This window comes from Parasteatoda tepidariorum, chromosome 2, assembly GCF_043381705.1.
Source record: "Parasteatoda tepidariorum isolate YZ-2023 chromosome 2, CAS_Ptep_4.0, whole genome shotgun sequence".
Classification (NCBI taxonomy): Eukaryota; Metazoa; Arthropoda; class Arachnida; order Araneae; family Theridiidae; genus Parasteatoda; species Parasteatoda tepidariorum.
The window spans coordinates 45,543,943-45,566,602 of NC_092205.1; the positions used below are offsets into that span (position 1 = coordinate 45,543,943).

A 22,660-nucleotide genomic window follows, 5' to 3' on the forward strand; every position below is an offset into this window, starting at 1 on the left:
CTTTATTTATTAGAAAATTATATATTTAGCTATAATCGTAATTAGATTAATATTAACTTTAAATAGGTCAAAATTCGTAAATTTTTTATTAGTAGTTTGTAATGAGATGCTTGATTATCTAATAACTTATAACTAGATATAAAAATAAATTCAATTGTTCATATTTCGTCAGTGAAAAATGTCAGTTTTACAATCTTTGTTTATATTTACAAGAAACGAGTACGCTTTAAATATTCCAAATCTATTTTTAAACAATTGGAAAGGGAAAAAATATTGGCTGACCCTTTTTCGTTTGGGTGGCAGATAAAAAAGCGTTCTTTAAGAACAAAAAACACCGTTTGCTGACTTTTACTAATCTGACGAATAAACAGTAGTTTCTGGTTTTTGCCAAAAGGTCAAGTAAACTATTTGGCTTGCTCTCTCGAAAACATCTTATGTCCATTGGTGTGTCAAAATAACTTTCCTTTTTTATGTTTCGTAATGGGTTCATAAAACAGTTTAAAGTAGGTAACCTGCCAGGGCAAGGATTAATATCTGGATATTCAGATGCCAAACGGAATGTGAATGGAGTTTGTCAGTTTTGACCTTGAAAATGAATGAGTGAACGTCTGCCAAAATGATGGTATAACCTGATCCTCTTTGAATGCGATGCCAAATTGGTGAGACATTTCTTGGATCACTTTTATATGAAAACAGCGAAATATTGTCTTTGACGGAAGGGAAAAAAAAGATGATTGATGGCAAAAATGTAAATATAGTCATTCAAGCACAATAGCCTTTTTTTTGAAATTCTCATATGACAGCATTTAAAGCATAAGTTTTCATTTAAAATGATTCATTAGATTTTATCAGTGACTTTTTATACATATATATCACGTAAAATTTAAAAAAAAAAACTAGTCAAAATTAATAAAATCAACAGTAACACTGCTTAAGACAAACAAAAGAGCAGCATTCGGTTTGTTTTACGCGTGATTATTTTAATTAAATCAAAAGAGACGTTTTTTATTCAAATAATTATAAATAACAATGTATCAGTGTAATTCTTAATTATTTCAACCTCTACCCAAACTTTTAAGATAGATTAAGACTCAAAAATTCCAAAATATTATGAGCAGTAGTTTTACACAGTTATATGCAAATGAACTTTAATTGCTTGCAACAATGAAAGTTTATTTTCATTTCGCTGTGATACTGAAACCTATTAAATTTAGAGAAAATAATCTGCAGTTGCATTACATGGGAGGAAAAATCATGAAAAATTCCTCTGCTTAACTCGACAGCATTAAGGCCAAAAGCAATGAGCCCTGTTATATCACTTGGTGCTGCACTCGAACGAACTCTAAAATCTAAACAAACACTGAACTCGAGCACATCTGCATAATATCTTAATAATTATACACTAAAGACAAGAGTAACAAAAAATAGCGACTTAAATTGTTAAGAATTACAATTATGTAACAATTTGTGGATGGACTTTTAGAAGAAAGGAAGCTCACAAAGTTTTTGACTGCAGTGTAAAACTTTTCAGACATTTGAACCTAAATACAAATATGTGAATGTTTTAACGTATGTAACGAAATGTCAATGAAGTAAAAATCCATTGTAATGGGAAATAATGTTGATTTTTATTCATCATTGACTGAATAAGGCCCTCTGTAAATCTTGACATGGTACTTTGCTAACACGACAATCAAAAATGGCCCGAAACTAATCCAGAAATAATGCCACTAAAATTATATTCATTCAAGTTTTGGATACTGCTGACTATCCGATTATTATTGTCAAACTTTCATAATAGCTTAAATAATATTAAATTAGACATTGAAGTTTCAAGTCGAAATAAGAAATATAAAGATGAATCCAAAACCAGAGAAGTAGAGGAATGAAACCAGTGAATGAAGCGAAACTTCGTGCGTTGATCAAACTTTGTTTTTTGAGGAAAATATCATTTTAGTTTGGAAATGACTTAATAAGTGTAGTAAAATATTCATTCCTTTTAATGCAAACATTTTCTTGGTGGTTTGCTCAGTTTAAGCTGGACAGTACAGACATTACGTATGATTCGTTCAAAGGTAGTAAGTACACCGGGAAATTAAAAAAAAATAATACTCACAATTTTATTTAACTTAGACAAAGAAAAATTGCAAGATATATCTTTCACATTAAGCTAAACATATCCAAAAGGCAGTATATACAATATTTTGCATGATGATTCATTTAGTTACGGAAGAGCTGTTTTCCAAATAGGAGCTGCAATTGATGACACTGTGAAACTCAGTGAAAAAAATACAACAACAGATGTTAATTATTTAGAGTAATGTTTGAAGCTATAAATAGAAACTTCTATGTTTGTATATGATAATGGGTGAAACAAAGATCTGTCACTGTTCTCAAGAATAAAACCAGCTGTCAGTTGAATGGAAAACAAAGTGAGGGAGCTGTTCAAAGCGATTAAAATTGGTGGCCAGGAAAACTATATATATATTAAGCGTTTTATGGGATGCTAATGGGATAATTTTATCAATTACTTAGATAAGCGGAAAAAACATTCTTAAAAAATATGACAAAGCTTTATTAGGGTGTTTTGACAATAAAGTCAATAGAAAAGGACAGAGTATGGCAAAAGAGTAAGTGATTTTTCTTCATGAAACATCTACAAAACGCGGTCCCTAGCTTATCGTTACAATGGAAAAACTGTACCTATCTCCATTGCTCCATTCGTGCAATCCTCTATGTCATGTTCTTTAGATTTGATCCCCCTCCCCCCCAAAAAAATCTTATTACCTGTTCTCTAGTCTTGAAGGGAAAAGAATTTTGGTTACCTAGGAAAAGAGAGCTGACAAAAATGAGGTCGTAGCGAAATTGAAGCGTTTTTTGGTTTTAATATTTAGATCTGTAGGAAATACTTCGATATTATAAAGGAACAATGGAATAAATATATCACTCTTAAAAGAGACTCTGGTAATGAATGGAAGTTAAACTGACACAAAAAATTTGCCAGTCTCAGGATTTTTCTCCATGTGATATTTTATGTTGATAGCTAAATATTGACTCTAATTATGCTATTTGAAAATTATTCTAATATTATATGCTATGCTGTATTTATTTTTGTAAACAGTATATAATACTATAGCAATATCATTTATTATTAGCGTTATTATAGTATACTGTAGCATAATATAGTGCTTAAAGTGCATACATTAACTAGCTTTTATAGTATTTCAAAAAAAATTTTTTTTGGAATGATTAATGTTTTAATTGCTCCATATCACTTTCTTTTTTTTGGTAAGCCTTAATCTGTGTCGCAAAATGTTAGAAAAAAATAAATACTACATGTTTGAAAAATCTTCTCCTAGGAAAGCCACTAAATACTTGCATAACAAGTAAATTTTTTTAGGAAATGTGACTTAAATATTAAATGAAGCAAGCATTATTCATTTCGTCAAAGGCGTTCCCTTATGCTTGAAGAGTATAATTAAATCATGTCATTTGCAAGCTTAATTTCTAAGTTGCCCATCTATCTTTTAATCAAATTTCACAGCTGTTCTTAATAACATATTTCCAAAATAATACCTTTGAATGATGGTCACGCTATAAAATTACCTAACAATAATAAATGTTGGAAGTATGCGACTAAGAGGCTCAAATAATGTAGCGATATAGTCAAATAATAGAGCGTTCTTTTAAAAACTGTCTATCTTTAACGAATCAATATTTAGTTTCAACTATCGTGACATTTCACTCAACAATTGTAAAGCTAGGGGAAATTTAGTGATAAGATTTATTTTAAATTTACACAATATTTTAATCCATGTTTTTAAATTTGCAGAAAATTTGCACCATGATACACAACACAATTATAAAATTTTTTAGTAAAAAACAACTCGATTTTCATGTAGAAAATAAGACGAGTCTGTACATTGAAAGGAAATTAGACTAAAGTACCTATCTGGAAACAATACTATAGAGAATTTTGAGGAGAAAATGTTTCTTTCAAAAAAAGTATTTCGTACTATATTAAACCTAGTATCTAAGTTAAATATGTGTGTTTTTCCTCCATCTTGTTCCTCCATTAATACACAAATCTGCTTCCTAAATAACGTTTTGTATGATAATTTTAATTGTATGAATATAGCTGGAAAATTACTAAAAAACTATAGGCAATTTTTTCATTTGAATATAATGTAGCATTCCTAAAATCTATAAATGTTATACAAGGTGTTAGTTGCAAGAAAAGAAATATAAATGTAAAAAAAAAAAAAAAAAAAAAAAAAAAAAANAAAAAAAAAAAAAAAAAAAAAAAAAAAAAAAAAAAAAAAAAAAAAAAAAAAAAAAAAAAAACAGGAAAAACAGGGAATTTGTTTCTAAATAAATTAACTTTTATTATAGAAGGGAAACGAGAAATTTTAAACAATTTTGAAGGATGATATTGTTGTGTTTTAGGTTAATTTGCACTTTAGCATTTATTTCCTTACGCAACACGTCATGAATTTAAAAAAATTTAACTCAGGTTGTTTTTTATTCTCTTGCAATATTATGTATTCCTGAACGTTTTCTTCATTGTATTCTTAAGAAATGAATAATAATATGAACATATTTAGAAATTTTATTAGTATTTATTTTTTCACAAAACATGTAAGATTAAAAATTAAATTATATTTTTAGGTTTATTCGTAAATTTGGTTCTCCAAAGCTACGAAGACGGGTTCCGGTACACTGGAGTCGATAACAGTTAAAGAAGTTGGCGCAATTGGGCCGTTAAGTAGTTCTACAGCCACCTGGAGGTGGAGGTATATGCGTCAGGCTCAAGGTGGTGGTCTTTGTTTAAGACTTTTAATATTATTAACCTCTATGAGGTTTCAAAACATTTGTTTGTACAGGACACGGTGACACATCTTCTTTTAAAATAATAAACTCCAAGATGGTAGTTGTCAAAAGGGATTCTATGAAGAAGACTTCTGATTTAACAATGCCAGTACCTCCTGATGGCGGATGGGGCTGGGTTGTAGTATTTGCTTCCTTCATGATTCATGTAATTGCTGATGGTGTCACTTATACCTTTGGAATTTTCTACGTAGAATTTTTGAAATACTATGGCAGCAGCAAAGGCACAACAGCGTGGGTCGCTTCCATTATGGTGGGCACAACTTATTGCATTGGTAAGTTTAACCAAACTATTTTATTTGTCTTGTCTGAGAAAAGCATAAACTAATCTTCTCATCTTGCTATGTCTATGATAATAAGATTTCTATCGTAATCTAAGCCTATTTTTATTTTCCAAACAAAAGTTAAAATTCTATGCATTCTATAAATGGCACAGAAGTAAGAAATTCGCAATCACAATCTAGATTCGATTGCGATTCAAACGAAAACGCCAGGTAACGAAAGAAAACACAAGGGTTCGATGTCAAGAACCCTACCCTATTCCTCGATTTGTAGCTCATTTGTATGTGAATGTATTGTTTAGTTTTTGTCAAAATACTTTTCAAATTTGGCTTGTCAGAAATAAACTCTGAACACACTATATTGAATATACACCGAAGAGCTATTACATTATGACCACCCTTCATCTATAACAATGGACTCGCCCAGGTTTTCATGGTTTCTCACCCAGGAACAATGTTTTCATGGGGCATATTGGGACCAATAATCCTCATAGAACAATCCTTGACGTCTGTAAGCTACTTGAACATAGTTCACCCATTCATGGCAACAATTTTTCCTGAGGGGGATGGTGTTTACTAACAGGATAATGCGCCATGTCATAAGGGTCGAATCGTCATGGATTGGTTTGAGGAACATTCCAGTGGCTTTCAAGTCATGTCTTGGCCCCCAAATTCACCGGATCTTAATCCAATAGAGCATTTGTGGTCCTACTTGGAAAACCAAATTCTTGCTAACACGCTACCTCCTCGCAATGTGAGGGAATCGCAGGACCAGTTGGTGAGCGCTTGGTACCAGATACCTCAGACTACCTACCAGCACCTTGTGGAATCAATGCCACGGCGGGTGCTAGCAGTTTTGAGGGCTAAAGGTGGTCCTACATGTTATTAGCATGGTGGTCATAATGTAATGGTTTTTCGGTGTATATATATATGATGACACACTATATGAGAATTAAAAAATTTTTGATTAATAATCATTAACTGACCAAGTCATTTATAAAAGTGAAATCCTTATATATTCTAGTATAAAGTAAGTTTAAAGTAAGTTTATAAAAGCAAATCTTTATATATTTATATTATTACATACATATTTGCTCTTTACACGGAGGCAAAAAATTCTGCTAAAATTATCGTACTGTATGATAATGATATTTCTGGTCTAAAAAAACTGTAATTGTGGTAACCAAAATGTAAGGTATTTAATGCATTCGTTTCGTAAATTTTGCCTTCATATGGAAAGGGTTCGTAGAAAACTCTGGTTTGCAAAATTTATAGTTCTTATTACCATACATTTAGTAAAAAATACATAACTTAAAAGTAAATTTGAGCAAGTAAATGGTTTTTATGCCATGCTCTAAGATATGATTAAATTATAAAATTTTACCTCATTTATTAAATTTTGCAACGTATTTTCAACATATATCAGAAATTATTACAAACCCTATTTTATTGCTAATTTTACCAAAATCAATGCGCTGCGGTAAAAAATTACCAAACTTTTTGGTGCTAACATAAAGCCAAAAACACAGTAAAACACAGTAAGTAAATTTTACCATATTCTGATAGTTTTGACTATAGTTTTTTTTTCTCAGTGTATATGTAGCGTTTTGAATATAATTTTTATATTTCTTTAAATAAAACTTAGTTAATACGTATTTGTTACATTTAAGAAATTTTTAACATAGAGAACTAAATTTTAATGTCGAATAGTTCAATTTAAAGCCTTTTTCTTAGACCTTTACAAATATAATTATTCGTAACAAATTTCAATTAAAATAGGTTAAAATTGGTATATTGAAGCCGTTTACGGAACATTTGTTAATTACCTCATTGCTGGCTTCTTGTAAAAATAATCATCTGGTAAAGCTCTATCTTTAAGTCGAATAACACTGTTTTGGAAAATAATTGATTTTGGAAGCATAATGAGGTTCAGAAGAATTTAAATCCAATGCTAATTAGTCCAAAATATAAGTTAATGTTTAGAAAACAGGTTTGACTAATTTATATCATTCTCTGTCTGTAAAAGACAAATTAACTCCTTTCATAATTATGAAAATTATGCTTATTTTGCGCATTTGCTGTCTGTATACTAACTGCAAACTTTTATTAGTTTAACCTTGAAATAATTCCATTACATAAATAAACAGTGGGTAAGGATTCCGCTGCTTTGTAGTATAAATATTTTTTCTGTGTAGGTTGCTTGAAAAAACATGTTTTTGCAAATATCCTTGACAAATTCAGAAGTTACTGTCAAGAATTTTATTTTCTTGCTATTTTTACTTCGAACTTTTTTAATGGCTTATTTCCATGTTCAAAAAGCCGTTGAAATGCATTTTCTGATACTAAATGAATGCGAGATAATAAACTTATTTTATTTGAATTTTAAAACCTCAAATACTATAATGATAGAATGATTTAGATGAGAATCTAAATTAGCGAAAAACATGCTTTTAATTTCTAATTGCTTTTATAATGAGTCCGTTCCGTTAATGTATCATACATACGGGAGTTGGACAAAATAATGGAAAAATTTTACTATACTAACACATGAAACTATACAAACACATTTTTTAATCGTTCTCAGGAAACATTTAGGGAATCATTTTATAAATTTAGAAGTGCTTAGGTTATGCGATTTCTCATACTTCTCAATAAATTTTTTAGAGATTTGAGGGACCGATAATAAATTATTAACAGAAAATAATGTTTCTGAATACCCTATACCAAAAAGTGTAACAATACATTTGTAACTTGCAACAATTATTTTGGTTATTATATGCGACAATTGCTCTAAATTTCGTAAACCTAGCTTAGATATTTATGGAGATACACTTATATAAAATAAAACTAATTTTTTGTCTTACGTTTTTTGCTATAACTTTAAAAATATTCCACAAAATTAAACAAACTTTTTGGAGTAATTTAAAAATTAATTACAAAATTATTGCTTTAAAATTTTTGAAAAAGTTGTTTAAAACTGTGCGAGATAGCTAAAAATTTAAGTATTATTAAAGTAGTAAATTAAAGAGTAATTAAAGTAGTTCCCTTATACTGCGCATGCGGGGGGAAAAATTGAATTTTTTTTCCTTAATTTTGTAGTATATCGTAGTTGCCAATGAATAAAAAAAATTCCGATTTGAATACCTTAAAAATTTATAAAGTTGTAAGCAATTTTCTAAGCAGCTTTCGTACTTTTTAAAAGAAAGTTCAAAATGATAAGGGTTTTCCACAAATTTAAAATATTCTATTAAACTAGATTTATTGAAAATGACACAGGTATTGTTGATGACCATCTCCCATAACAGCATATTTTCTTTCCTTATACAATCATATTTCGGCTTATCAGCGTTTACTGTAAGGTATTACCATTTGTTATTTAATTTTGTCTTATGATACAAAATAATATTTGCAGGAAACCCCTTTTAAATTTTGAGTTTATTTTAAAAAGTACGAAAATTAATCAGAAAATTGATTGAAACTTTTTAAATTTTTAACATACCCAATTCGTACTCTTTTCATTAGTTTGCTATATACGATTCACTACAAAACTATGAGGGAAAAAAAAGTTATATTTTTCCACGCATGAGCAGTATAAAAAAACTACTTTTATTACCTATATATTGCACAATTTAGAACAACCTTTTCCGCAAATAATTTTCTTTAAAAATTTTCTTCAATTTTATTGAATATTTTAAAATTTATTTCGCACATAATACCCAAAATAATTGCTACAAGTTTCAAAGTTATTGCTATATTTCTTACATATATATTTCTAACATTTTAACATATCAAAAACAACATATTTTGTTTGTAATTTATTGTCGGTCCCTTAAACCTCTAAAAGCTTTAAACTTCATTGAGAAGTATGAGAAATTGCATAATCTAAGCACTTCTGAAGTTTTAAAATGATTTAGTTTTTTCTTGAGAAATATGAAAAAAAGTATCAATATAGAAGTGTTTCCATTAGTTTACCCACCCTCAGTACATTAACGAGTTAGTTATTTTATTTTAACCTTTATTCAGAAGTTTCAGATGCTATTTAAAATCCATTGAGATTTTATTATTTTTTCAAATAGTAAAATGATGTGAAGTTCAATTTTGTAAGGAAGATTCGCATAAAGAAAGACAGTTTGAAAAAAGTAATACTATTTAAATAGTAATTTAAAATTTAAATTAACATGATATGTTTGTTCGAATTTTAAATTACTGCTATTATTTCTTTTAACATAACTGTATCAGTAAATGAAATTAAAAGTCATTAATTCTGTCGAAATAACATTACACATTCAGTAAGACATCAAATTTTGATTTATCCTCATTTATATCTGATAATAAAAAAAGTGATTAATGTTTAAATTCACAGGTCCTATAGCCAGTGGTCTGACAAATAAATATGGCTGCCGTGCAGTCACAATAGCTGGTGCGATTCTTGCGTCAGCAGGGCTCATGTTGAGCACAATATCGCCAAATGTACAATTTCTATTCTTTTCCATTGGACTCTGCACAGGTTAGTTCACTATCACCCAATATTATTGATCTTTAAATGTTTGCATTTTAACCACTTTATTTTTGCATTTGAAAGCATATTGTAAATTATATCAATTTTTCAACGTGTTGATGAATTTTAAGTTGCTACATGATGAAATCAGTAAATAATAAATCATATGAGTTTTAAAATGAAATCAGTCTACTCTTTGACGATTCTGCAAGTGGAAAGTACCATTTCAACCTGTATTCTTGTACGAAATCTCTTTTGTCACGTTATTAATAGCGAAATGGTGTATAGAGGGGAAATATTCTACTCAATTACCATAAGATTCGATTCATCCGAATATTATCTGATTAAACATGTTTCTAGCAAAAGGGAAAAGTTGAAATCCTAAAAAAATGCTGGGTGTGGAAAGGATTGGGAAGACTTCTATCTGCTATGGTCTTTTTATGTATGATTACGTTAAATATTTTCGAATAGCGCAATTGTTATTTATTTTTAAAGATTTGAAGTTGGATTAAAAAATATATACATTGACCTTTCAATTCAATCTATTATACATTGCTTGTTGAAGCACTAATTATCGAATTGTTATACTGCTATGCGTCTCAAGGAACAATAGTCATTTACTAAAGCAATGGGAACTTACCAAAATATTCCATATAGTTGATATGAAATGGTGTATGGATTTGCTCTACCAAAGCTTATAGCCTCGAGCTTATACGTAAATATACGATATTTTTACCAAAAAATCAATGTATTTATTCCAAGAAAAACTTATTTTCTAATTATCACTTACTGGTTAACACTCTTTGCTACATTTGAATAAGGTTGACTAATATAATATTTCCAGTTACTGATATTTCGGATCTGTTACAGAATCGTTACAATAGATTCGGTTTTTCATTTGATTGTGTAGTTAAAAGCATAGTTTCTCAACTTTTAATGGGGCTGAACTTTTATAAATGTATGCAAATCTTATTAAAAGGAGATTCTATTAACTTTGTTAGCGTTTTAAGTGATTCCTAAACACCTCTAGTTTCAGCTGTTATTAGTTACAACAACCCAGTACAGCTCAGTCTGTAAAAAGCATTGGTAGACAAAGCGTTACATTTCCTATGAGAAATGTATTTGTTTCTAACTTATGTTTTAATTTGAGAGAACTAGTTAAAATGAAGAACAAATAATTTATAAAGCATTCATGATCTATAAAGCTGCCATATTGAAATAAATACTTATTGTATACTTAATAAATACTTAGTTACTGTCTTGTATTAGCCAGAACATCCAACTTTTAAAGAACTGTTATGAATCCATCTTTGCCTATGAAACATTGGATAAACTGTACAGTAACCATTCAAATAAAACAAATTTGTGCAACAAGTATTTTGACACTGCTTACTTAAGTGTTTTAGAAACTTTTCGAAATCAAATCGTCTTCAACTTCTCAGATCGATCCTTAAGACTTACTTATGATCAATAGGAATTCGATACCTGAATAAACGGAAAAAAAGTGTACCAAATAATTAAATTTACGAAGTTATATTTTTGAATAGGTATTAATGACGGAATAAAAAAAAAGAATTATTAGTAAGATGATAGGTGACAAGATGTTCAATTTTTTTTGTTGATTATATTTCCAAGATTGGATTGATTGCGTGTTTTATTAATAAAATGATAACTTGATTTGATGTACTGAAATCAAACTATTGCTTATCATTTATAATAAGAACTATTTTTATAACTTAATATTAACAATCAGATACGATTTTTAATCATGGTCAAAAATTTGCAACGAACTTTCTATAACATTCAATTTTCTACGGAGCACACAGCAATAAATTATGATTCTTCTTTAAAATGAAGTGTACTTTAACCAGTGTAATATATTTAGTAACTGCTTCTGTCAATAACAAGTTGTATTATTTTTTGCTTTTCATGCTTAATATATTTTAAACAACTGTTTTACTCATTTATATTTGACATTACTTGACAAGACTCAGTCTTTTAGACTTAAAGTTTAAACATGTTTATGACTCATTTAGATCATTTCAAATCTCCATAATTGCTTGAAATTTTAAACCTTGTAAAATTAAAATGCTTTGAAATTGAAAATTAGTTTCAATATTTCATTTACATTTAACCTCTTCAGGGATGATGATTGTTATTTTTTCTTTGTCATTTTTGACACTAAATTTTAAAGTAAAGATAAATAAACTTATAATCACAGTAATATTTTCATGCTGTGATTTTATTATTAAGTTTAATTTATTCTTCACCTTTAAGAGGTTAAATGATTGTAATGGTATCAAACTTCCATAGTTTCTTTGGTTTTTATATTTTCAGGATCAGGCTTTGGTCTTATGTATCTTCCTTCAATAGTTAGTGTTACCTGTTATTTTGAAAAACAACGTGCCTTTGCTACAGGAATAGCAGTTTGTGGTTCCGGAATGGGTACTTTTGCCCTTGCTCCTCTGACAGAAATTCTTGTCGAAAACTATGGTTGGAAAGGAGCAATGATGATTATTGCTGCCTTAGTTCTCAACTGCACAGTTTTTGGAGCTTTATTTCGCCCACTCGAGGCAGCTTCAAGTCCTCAGAGTAAGCAAGTCCCTCGAATAAAGAAACCCAATTTGCCGAAGCTTAAGATTAACGGTTCTTTGAGTAATGGGAAGTTACCGACCACAACGGAAGATGGCAATAGCCCTTCGACACCTTTGATGTTTCAAGCAAATGGTCACGTTGTATCAGAGTTGGTAACAAAGAAAAATCCAGATGACACTTTGTCAGCTGATTCTAGACTCACCAATGGTTTTGCAAAGAATGGTGATATTTCTCCCAAAGTTCAATTACCACCTGGTTACAGTACAAATCCTTCAACCCCTTCAGAGGTCATGGCCAACGGGTTTTCTAAGGATATTGTTTTGCGATCAAATGGACATGGTCCAGAGAAAAAAAATGATCGCAATAGTTTGATGTTGCCAGGGGATTTTTTGCGTAGAAAGGTGGAAGGTACTGCTTTGTCTAGCTTTGTTTGTTCATCAGCTTCTTTGGCTCAAACCAACAAGGAGTTGTCTCAGCTTGAGTATGCCTGCCCGCAATCTCGCAGTGGTGGACTTTTGTGTCGTAAAGATATCTTCTACAGCGGAAGTATGATTAGCCTTGCTAAGTACCAATCTAATCCTAATATTTCCTACTCTGCTGTGCACCCAATTGATGCTGAGGATGAGTTTGACCACAAGAAAAGATTCAAGTGTTGTCCGAAAGAGATTCGAGATGCATTAGCTGAGATGACTGATTTTGCGATACTTAAGGATCCTATTTTTTTGATGTTTGCTGTTTCCAATTTTTTGACTAGTATTGGTTTTAATGTACCATATGTTTACACTAAAGATAGAGTGTCGGAAATGGGTATGGCATCGAATGAAGATGCAAGTTTCCTTTTAGCCATAATTGGCATTTCAAATACTGTAGGTAGAGTTACATTAGGATATTTGTCGGATAGATCTTGTGTAAATAGGCTCTGGATTTATAACACAAGTTTAATTATTTGTGGTTTAGCTACAGCCCTTAGCTGCTATGCTCTTAATTACACTTTGATGGCTTGTTATTGTGCAACATTTGGAGCCACTGCTGGTTAGTAATATTTACTTACTTCTACTAATGTAAATTTATACTTACGGTTTCTCTTTTGTGAGACATTGATAAACCACACTCTTATTTACATTACTTTAGCAGACCACATGTCAGTTTCTGAACAATTGTGTCAAGCATATTTTTAACAGATGCTAATTTCACTATCATTATTTGAATTTTTAAGTTTCAAGTATAAATCAATCAGTGGCGTAGCAGGATGATTTACTTTTGGAAAATTAACCTCTCAAAATTAGAGTATGCAGATTATCAAATTCATTAAATTTGCAATAACACCTCAAACTCGGCCTATGGATTTTTTTTTGGCTAAAAACTCACTTTTGGCAAAATCAAAAAAAGAAAGAAATTTTTTTTTCGTAGGCTATAAGCGCAAATGCTTTGCAAACGGTAAAAATATTTATTTAATTTGTAAATAGATATATAATGCCAAATTTAAAACTTTTTAAAATTTAGACTCTGTTTAAAAAAAAAAAAAGCTCCTGGCTACGCCCCTGAAAACAGTTACTGTAAATTATTCACGTTTCCTAAATATAAAAATATTCCATTTAATAATGTTACAAAATTAAAGATGTTAATAGAAAAGACCTGGTGACATTGAAAAAAATAGCAAAATTTAGAGTTTAAAATCAGGAAGTGGAAAACTTTTTGAATAATTTTTTTTCCTTATCCACATCACTAACTAATGACTGTTTTTAATTGGAAAATGTGTTTCATTAATAGCTTTCTACTGCTGTTATATTTTTAACAGCAAATTTTCATACATTTAGTAAAATTTCATTTTAAATACTTTTTTATTAAGCTTTCAAATTATCACGTTTTTAACGCACTTACAACAATATTTAACGTTTAAGCTAATCGCTCTAATTTATTTTGTAGGAAATAGAAAGGAAGTGATATGCATTTCTTCTAAATCAAACAAAAAAAGAGACGATTTATAATTTAAATTAAAAATGGAATTTTCCTGTATTAGTAGCAAAAGTGAATGGCTTTAATCCTTCCTTAACTTAAAATTAGATTATTCATAGCTTATTTACTTAAGTCAAAGCAACTTAAACTTAAAATTATCAGAGCTTTTTCAATATTTAAATCAAAATTTTATTGATCATTATAATTATTGGAAGAGTTTGAAATTTAATTCATGAATTTTTTTCAAAAGAAAATATTTTTTTCTATTTTTCATGATGCATAAAATTATGCCAAAAATTACAAATAAAAATATTTTCCAAATAGAATCATATTTAGACAAGATATTTTAATGGGGGCATTTAATATAATGATAATAATTTATTGCCAATTTAAACAAAACTTTATTTATTTTACTGTTTAAGTCTTTAAAATTTTAAAAATATCTGTTGAGAATTACTATTTTACCTGTTTTATCAATGGTTTAGAATTTCCAAAGAATAACATTTTTTTTCAAAATTTATAAAATTATCTCATACATTATCAATTATCAAATTAGTATAGTATTTCTTATGAAATTATTATGTATTTTTTATGTTATTTAGTTTCGAGTAATTTTTTTATGTTAATTAGTTTCGATTAATAATTAATGAAACAACAAGTTTTATAATGAGCGAATAGTGTATATAATAAAATAGTTGGATTAAAATTGTTATAGATTTCTCCCAAATGTACATAATTACATTACGGCATAGTATTTTTTGAGTTACCCTATTTCATAAATTATTTAAACTTTATATTAAACTATATTTTTAATAAGTTAGAATACTTTGAATTCAATGTAATATTTTTTAAGTCACCCCATTTTATAAATTATTTAAACATTATTTAAACATTATTCTTAATTATGGGTTTTTAATACATTAGACTATTTTGCATATAATATAATATTATTTATTCAACTTATTTTATAAATTACTTAAAATTTATACTTAACAAAGAATTTTCAACTAGTAGAGCTGATTTATGTCGGCTTTTTATGATATTCTAGCTTTTTTAGATAATTAACACGGTAGTATGGTTTAACATGTGAAGAATTTTGTTTGAACTGCTGCAATTTATTTACCGAAACAGTTTTATTGACTTTGTTAGTTTTATTAAATTCATTAATACTTTGAATAGTAATATCGGCTAAATTCCTCGAAACCTTAAAAAGTGTTTTAAATTCAATCATGTTTATTTAAGTTGAATTATAATATTGTATAACTTAATACAGAAAAGAATTCATTTGCTCTATATTGGGGTTCAAAATCTTTTTAGTTCACAACTTTATAATTGTAATGGAATCTGAATCATGTCATTTACAAAGATTCGTCAAATATTTACGATATTTGATGAATGGTTCAACGTCAATATTTTTAAAGGAAGGAAAAACGTTTTCGAACTTCCTTGAAACGTTATAATTCTCGTATGTTTATTTTGATATTTTAATTGAATTTTTCTAAAAAACTTTTTGAATTTATTTTTTGCTCACTTTCAACTATAATTAAAATGCTTCAGCAATTTTTAAAAACGAGTTTAAAGCACTTAGTGTTTTATTTTTCAAATTCAGTTAACTATTTTAGAATTTTTAAACCAAGTTTAAAACAATAAGTTAAATAAATATGTTTTTGAAATTATATTACTTTCAATTCTAAATTTTTGTTTGCGTTAAATACTCTTAAATTTTATAAATATATATTAACAATAAAATATGGTACAGACAACTTTTGCAGTTTTTATTAACTATTTTTACTGAATTTTAGGGGCCTATGTGAGCCTTACATCTGTAATTCTGGTTGATTTGCTGGGATTGGATAAGCTAACCAATGCGTTTGGGATACTTTTGGTATTTGAAGGAGTGTCATGTTTACTTGGTCCTCCTATAACAGGTAAATAGTTGTATTTTTACATAAAATATTAACACTAGTTTTCTTTTAAAAGTTTTCATAGGTTGCTTGCATTTTATTCGACGTTTAATAGGACCCTAAAAATGCACTTTCACAATAATACTTCGTTCTGCTGCATTTAACGCTGTTTTAATCTACTTTAAACAATATTTAAAAGGTTTTTTTAAGTATTTTAAAATATTTTATTCCATAATTTAGCATTTTTAAACTAAACACTATAAATATTAGTATTTATTTTTAAAAAAAAGTTTTCGGAGGTTGATTGTAATTTCTTCGACATTTAATACCCTAAAACTGCGCTTTCAAAATAATACTTCGTTCAGTTACATTTAACGTTGCTTTAATTTTCATCTGCTTTAATTTATCTGTTTTAATTTATTGTTGTTTTTGTAAGTATATAAAAATATTTTATTCCATAATTTAGCACTTTTAAACTAAATAATATAAATAGCACTAGTTTTTTTAAAAAAGTTTTCAGAAGTTGATTGCATTTTATTAGACATTTAATAGCCTAAAAATGCACTTTCAAAATAATACTTCGTTCTTCTACTTTTGAGAATATTTTAATCTACTTTAAACTGTGTCTTTTTTAAGTACATGAAAGTATTTTATTCCATAATTTAACCCATTCACCTTTAACATACCTTAAGTTTGTTTTTTATTAATTTAATGTTTTTGTTTCTTAAATCATTACGTAGAATGTGCATATTTTTTAATATTGCTTTATTAAAAAAAACTTTAAGTGGATTTTGAAAAAAAACTTTTATCATCATACGGTCAATTTAGTTTTTGGTGAAATGCTTGTGCACAGTTACAAATAGTTAAGCGTCTTCTGTTTAGTTTCTAACTTCACAATTATTGGCTCATGGATAGTTAAATTCGCACTTATACTTTAACATAATTTTGTTATACACAGAAAAAAATTCCAGATCAATTTGATCTGAAATTTATTTGATCTGGATCAATTGGATCAGGAGAAAAATTTTCCAATTTTTCTGGGAGTCGTATTTTGATTATCCTGATCAAATTACGGCACCCAGGGTGCCTATACTTTTTAATGTAAAATCCAAATTACTTGTTATGTTACACATGTTACGAAGTAAACAAAATCTGATGCATAGTCATTCTTACAGTAAAATCACTGAATCACTCTTATTAAATAAGTATCACTGTAAAAAATACGGTATAATATTTATCTGTAAAAATGGATTTTGCGGTGAAAAGATTTCACAGGTGCTACTTTCAGTGTGTGAATACTTTTTACCGCAATTTGGAACTATTTGCAATGTATTTGATTTAACTTATGAAGGAATATATCATGATGCTGTTCTCTATATGTTAATACATATATCCATTATACTCGAGCAAATTTCTTAACTCTAACCTTCATATAAAATGATCATTTATTTATTGAATAGGTTGGTTGTACGATGGTTTAGGCTCATATGATCCAGGCTTCGTTGTGTCAGGCTCAATGATTGCTGCTAGTGGTCTCATACTCTTCCTGGTGCCTTGCATTTCAAAACGTCCCAATCACCATCCAAGTAACCCCGAGGATCCCGTACCTAAAATTGCGGAAACTAGTACCTAACTGAACCGAGTGTTACTGATTTATGGACATGTAATCAGCATTCAACTGTAAACCTGAATTATTCTCTCTTTTATTTCGCAAATCATAGATTAAAATTATCAATTTACCTTTTGAATGATAAGCGACTTAATAACAATTTTTTATACATTACCATGCACTTTAAGTGCAAAGCAAAACATGAATGTTAGATGTCATTATCCTTATCGAAATTAAAATCAATAGCGTGTTTTTAATAAACTTAGCAATGCTTCATAATAAGAAATATGATAATAAAAGAACAATTTAAACGCTACACAAATTTATAAGTGTTTGTAAATTAACATAAGGAAGTAAATTAATGGAAATATTTTAGTGATCAAGTTACTGATAGCTAAAAATATGTTAATTTATGTAAATTAAATAAATATTTCTAAATTACATAAATATAAAAATTTAAATAGACGTTTGAATAAATTTTTATTTTATAAATAAAAACCTTATAATATTTTTTGACGCTTAATTCACTTTATTAATACGATATGTTTAAAATTTGATACAAAATAAAAATATGCATGTAAATTGAAAAAGAGAAAACAGTTACTTTATTTTGTTAAAAAGTTCAAAAAATGTATTATTTTTCATGAAATTGTTCTTAGTCTATAAGGGGAACCGGTAAGTAATGTCATTTCGGCGCATTAAATATTCGTTAGTCTTATAAATCGATTAATTTTTTTCGATTCATTTACTAACAAGGGTGAATACATTATTGATTAAAAATAAAATCTTGGTAACAAATTTCAAATGTACCGAAACGACATTACTTTCTGGTCCCCCTAATGTATCGCAATTGACAGCAATAATATAAAGTAATGGAAAAGTGACTGCAAAAAAATTGTCTGTAATTGTTCATGAATCAGTTTAGTTAATTTTTGTAATAGTGTTTTTGTTTTCAATTGTTTTTGTTAAAATTAAAAAGAATTATCATAATCAAATACAATGTAATTTTATATTTTCAAAGAGTTTTTCGCGTGAATGAAATAAAAATTTTTCTGTAAAATCAAACTGAAAATGATTGCTATACTTCCATGAAAAAACTGTGCCAAATATTTAAAAAAAAATCGAATCAACGAATGATGGAATTAAATAACAGAATTTTTCGCATTACAGTTGAATGCTTTTTAATAATATATAGAATTCGCATGACATTATTATCCATTTAGACCAATGTTCAAATCGTGATATTTTGTATACTGCGTATGTACTGAAGCATGCATGTCTGTGTGTTGTTTAGTTTTTATATTCATTTGTATCATTGTTAAGCTTTCTTCATTCTTGAAAGGTTATAATAAATCCAAACTAATCAATGAAAATCAATATATAATAATATAAAAAAACATGATCAAAATCTGACGTTATATTAAACTCAACCGCAGAAAAGGTAGAACTTAAATCATCAAAACTAGCATAATTGTGTTATACCATCTTTTCTGGGATTAAAATCTGAAATCATTTGTCATATTTAAAATTTTTTTTCTCGTTTTCGAATAGTTTTTTTTCTTCTTTTTTAAAATTGCCCAGATATTAGGGGTGGTCAATTAAGTTATTATTTACCGTCAGCCATTGTAATTATTGAGCGATGATAGCAGAATGACCATTTTATTTGCCGTCGCAATTATATCAGGATTGTGATGCTTATTTTTAAAATATAGTGTTAATAAAAGTATAAAATATGACTACAAGTTTATTAGTACATTCAAAACTTAACATTACAGATTTGAGATCTTAATGTTTATAAGGCTACAAATATGTCTGTGCTGATTATTGTCTTTCATGACTTATAGATCATCCATCGTAACAAGACAAGCATACTTCCATTTCGATCCTGATGTCATTAGTGCTGAAAAAGCGCCATTGTCGCAAAGCTTTCTTTCCCTTCCGTTTTCCGTATTCTTCCTCATAAGCTACAGAATACCCCTATTTCAACTATCCCTATTTCAACCAATATGGGTACTCGTAACTACCCCTGGGGTACTTGTAAATACCTACCCTATTCGTAAATAATTATCCCTAGGGGTATTTGAAATAGGGGTGCTCTTAACTACCTCTATTTCAACCAATGAATATGGGCAGTTAATAAATAGTCTTCTTACTCTGGACGAACTATACAAGAATGAAGAAAGAAACGTTATGATTCAGTATTAGCGTAAACACTATTATCATTTGTATAATTACATATATTTAATATTTTTTTCGTCAAAATTCATAACTATAACTAGCATCATAATCTTACATTATTATTTATTTATTCTAATCATTTTGAGTTATATTTCTGATGAAGTTATCATGACTCAAAAACTAGAATTAATGAGATATGTAATTGCTTTATATTTTATTTTTGAATTTTAACATTTATTTTAAGTGTATAAATAATTTAAGTGTATAAGTATTTAAGTATATAGTTAATATTCTAAGTATAAAGTATGCATGCATTTACTGTCAAGAGTTTATAGACTTTTTTCATATGTAAGTTCTGTTTGTAAAATGTGTTACATTAACAAACAAATCGAATGTAATTTTTTTAATCGGTAATAAGTTTTATCATTGATTCTGCTAAAATGATGAGTGAAGTTAAGTTAATGACATACACTAAATGTTTGGATATAATATTAAAATTATTATTTTGAATACGTTAACTTTTAAGCACTTTTTAAGCACTCTATCTGTTAAAAAGGATTTTTTTTTTAAATTTTATTGCTTTAAATTAACATTATTTTTTCATCTGTCTGTGTGATACTACAAACAGCACAAAATATTTTCTTCTGTGAAGAAATTATTGATATTTTTATTTATGTATGTTAAAAAACAAGAATTTTGATTAATTAAATGCATTTATGATAAAATATAATTGCTCTGGCTCATTTCTTATAATGTTTTTGAAAGTTTCATGTTTTAATTTGACTTTTGACTAATATTTTTTACGGACTTTCCGCATATGCTGTTGTTAGTTTAAGAGACATGAAATTTTGGTGACTCTTGATAGGATAGGTGACACTTATAAAGAATAGGGGAGTTTTTCTTTGTAAATCGGTGTCAAAGTGCAGAAAAAATAACTCTTAAAATAATGTTATTCGAGTTATTAAAAACTTGTCTCCAGCCAGTGTAAAATGGTTAAAATAATGTTGAACAATTTTTTTATAAAATGTGTTTAAGTTGTAAAATTTAAAAAAAAAAATCAAAGTTGTGTATCTACCACTACAAAAAATTCAATAAAATCACTAAATAAGACATGTTAACTCGATTCCATGTTGGAGTAACTTTTCATAGATGAATGTTGACATTGTCGATATGGCTTTCTCCACATTGGTGACCCGGAAGTGATGTGAACACGCCTACCTTGACAGAAACTCCCACTTCTGTTTGAACATGCCTACCAGGATAGATGGTTCACAATGAACAGTTGTCTTGCTACTTGTGACTGCGACATTATCCACCTCCTCGCGCTGTTGCTACTCAGTGTATATCACACACAATGTGGGCCTGTATTCACTCGACTGCTAATGCAACACAGGAGTGACCATGTCCGTGCACTTAATTCAGATTTCACAATCGGAATAATAGAACGGTGATCTTAATACAGCTCTTCCGACTTCTCACGAAAGAGCAATGAATCAACTAGCGGTATCCCGTTTATCGAATTCTGTCACAGATAACATTCTGATGGGGGAGTACTGTAGTGTATCTACCATTACAAAAATACAATTGAAAATCACTAGTAAATAAGACATGCTAACTCGATTCGAGATTGCAGTACCTTTTTATAGATGAATGTTGACATTGTCGATATGACTCTCTCTACAAAAGTAAAACTTGTATAAAAATGCATTGAAAAAGCAAATAAATAATCAATGACTCCGACACTTTCAACCCCTTTTCGTATCTTCCTTTAAATTTAAAACCCTTTTTCGTTAGAATGGTTAACATTTTAATAAAAAGAGAAAAAGTAAGGATAGTTTTCTTAAAACGTTGTTATTGATTATAAGTGTAATTTTATGCCAAACAAAGCAATTATTTTCAAAAAACAGCTCGAATATTGAAAGATTGCTACCCACATGCACAAAATATTATTTCAGCGACTTAAATTCTAGCAAAATTTGCGTGATGAATTTAGTATTGAATTGCTTGTAGATGCACGTATAATTTAATAATGAACAAAAAAAGTCTATGAAAAGAAAAGAAATAAAAAAAAAATCTTTTAATGAAGTATTGCATTTATGCATTAGTAAATACAAATTACATAAATAATTCAACGTTATGATATTTGGCAACGGGCAACATGCATTGATTTTAATCTATTTGAAATTGAAAATAGTTTGATGAAGAAAATTTAGAAAAGATTAAACTAAATCAAACTTATTGATAACGATATAATTAGTGAAGAAGGTTTGGAAATGACACCTCATGCGGTTTGGTGTTGGTGATACACTTGAGCATAGTGAAGGTTAAAAGTTTTCCATTACCGGAAAACAACATACAGTACACTCCCGATTATCCGTGCGCGGATTATCCGGTTTGCGGATTATCCGTGCTCATTCCAGAGTCACATAAAAAATATTTATTTAACGAGAAACATTTAAAAAAAAATTTTATTCATGAAGTTATAACACTAACAAATTTTTAGAAGCAATATTCGTTATTGGATTGCAGTATATGGAATATCAGCTGCATGGCCAAAGGTAAAATCATCGACGTTATTATGATCGTGGAGAAAATCATACAGCTTGATGAACAATCTTCTTTAGATATTCAAGAAGAATGTGATAACAGTATTTTTGAACAAGCAAAAGAAATCTAAGGTTTCGAAATTCTTGACGAAGAAAATTTAGAAGATTGGTTTCAAAGTGTGTGCCTGTCTTCCAGTATTTGACAG

At 28.5% G+C, this 22,660-nt stretch overlaps 1 protein-coding gene across 1 annotated transcript in view; it reads left to right on the forward strand.

The window, feature by feature from the left end:
• The window catches only part of LOC107453696 (monocarboxylate transporter 12), a 36,117-nt gene extending 18,101 nt beyond the window's left edge, over window positions 1-18,016 (forward strand). The window contains exons 2-6 of the mRNA XM_016070614.3: window positions 4,669-5,162; window positions 9,532-9,675; window positions 12,004-13,293; window positions 16,020-16,145; window positions 17,582-18,016. Coding sequence (XP_015926100.1) covers window positions 4,925-5,162; window positions 9,532-9,675; window positions 12,004-13,293; window positions 16,020-16,145; window positions 17,582-17,754 — 1,971 coding nt within the window. The 5' untranslated portion in view covers window positions 4,669-4,924 and the 3' untranslated portion in view covers window positions 17,755-18,016. The remainder of the gene's footprint in view (window positions 1-4,668; window positions 5,163-9,531; window positions 9,676-12,003; window positions 13,294-16,019; window positions 16,146-17,581) is intronic.
• The last annotated feature ends 4,644 nt before the right edge of the window (window positions 18,017-22,660 follow it).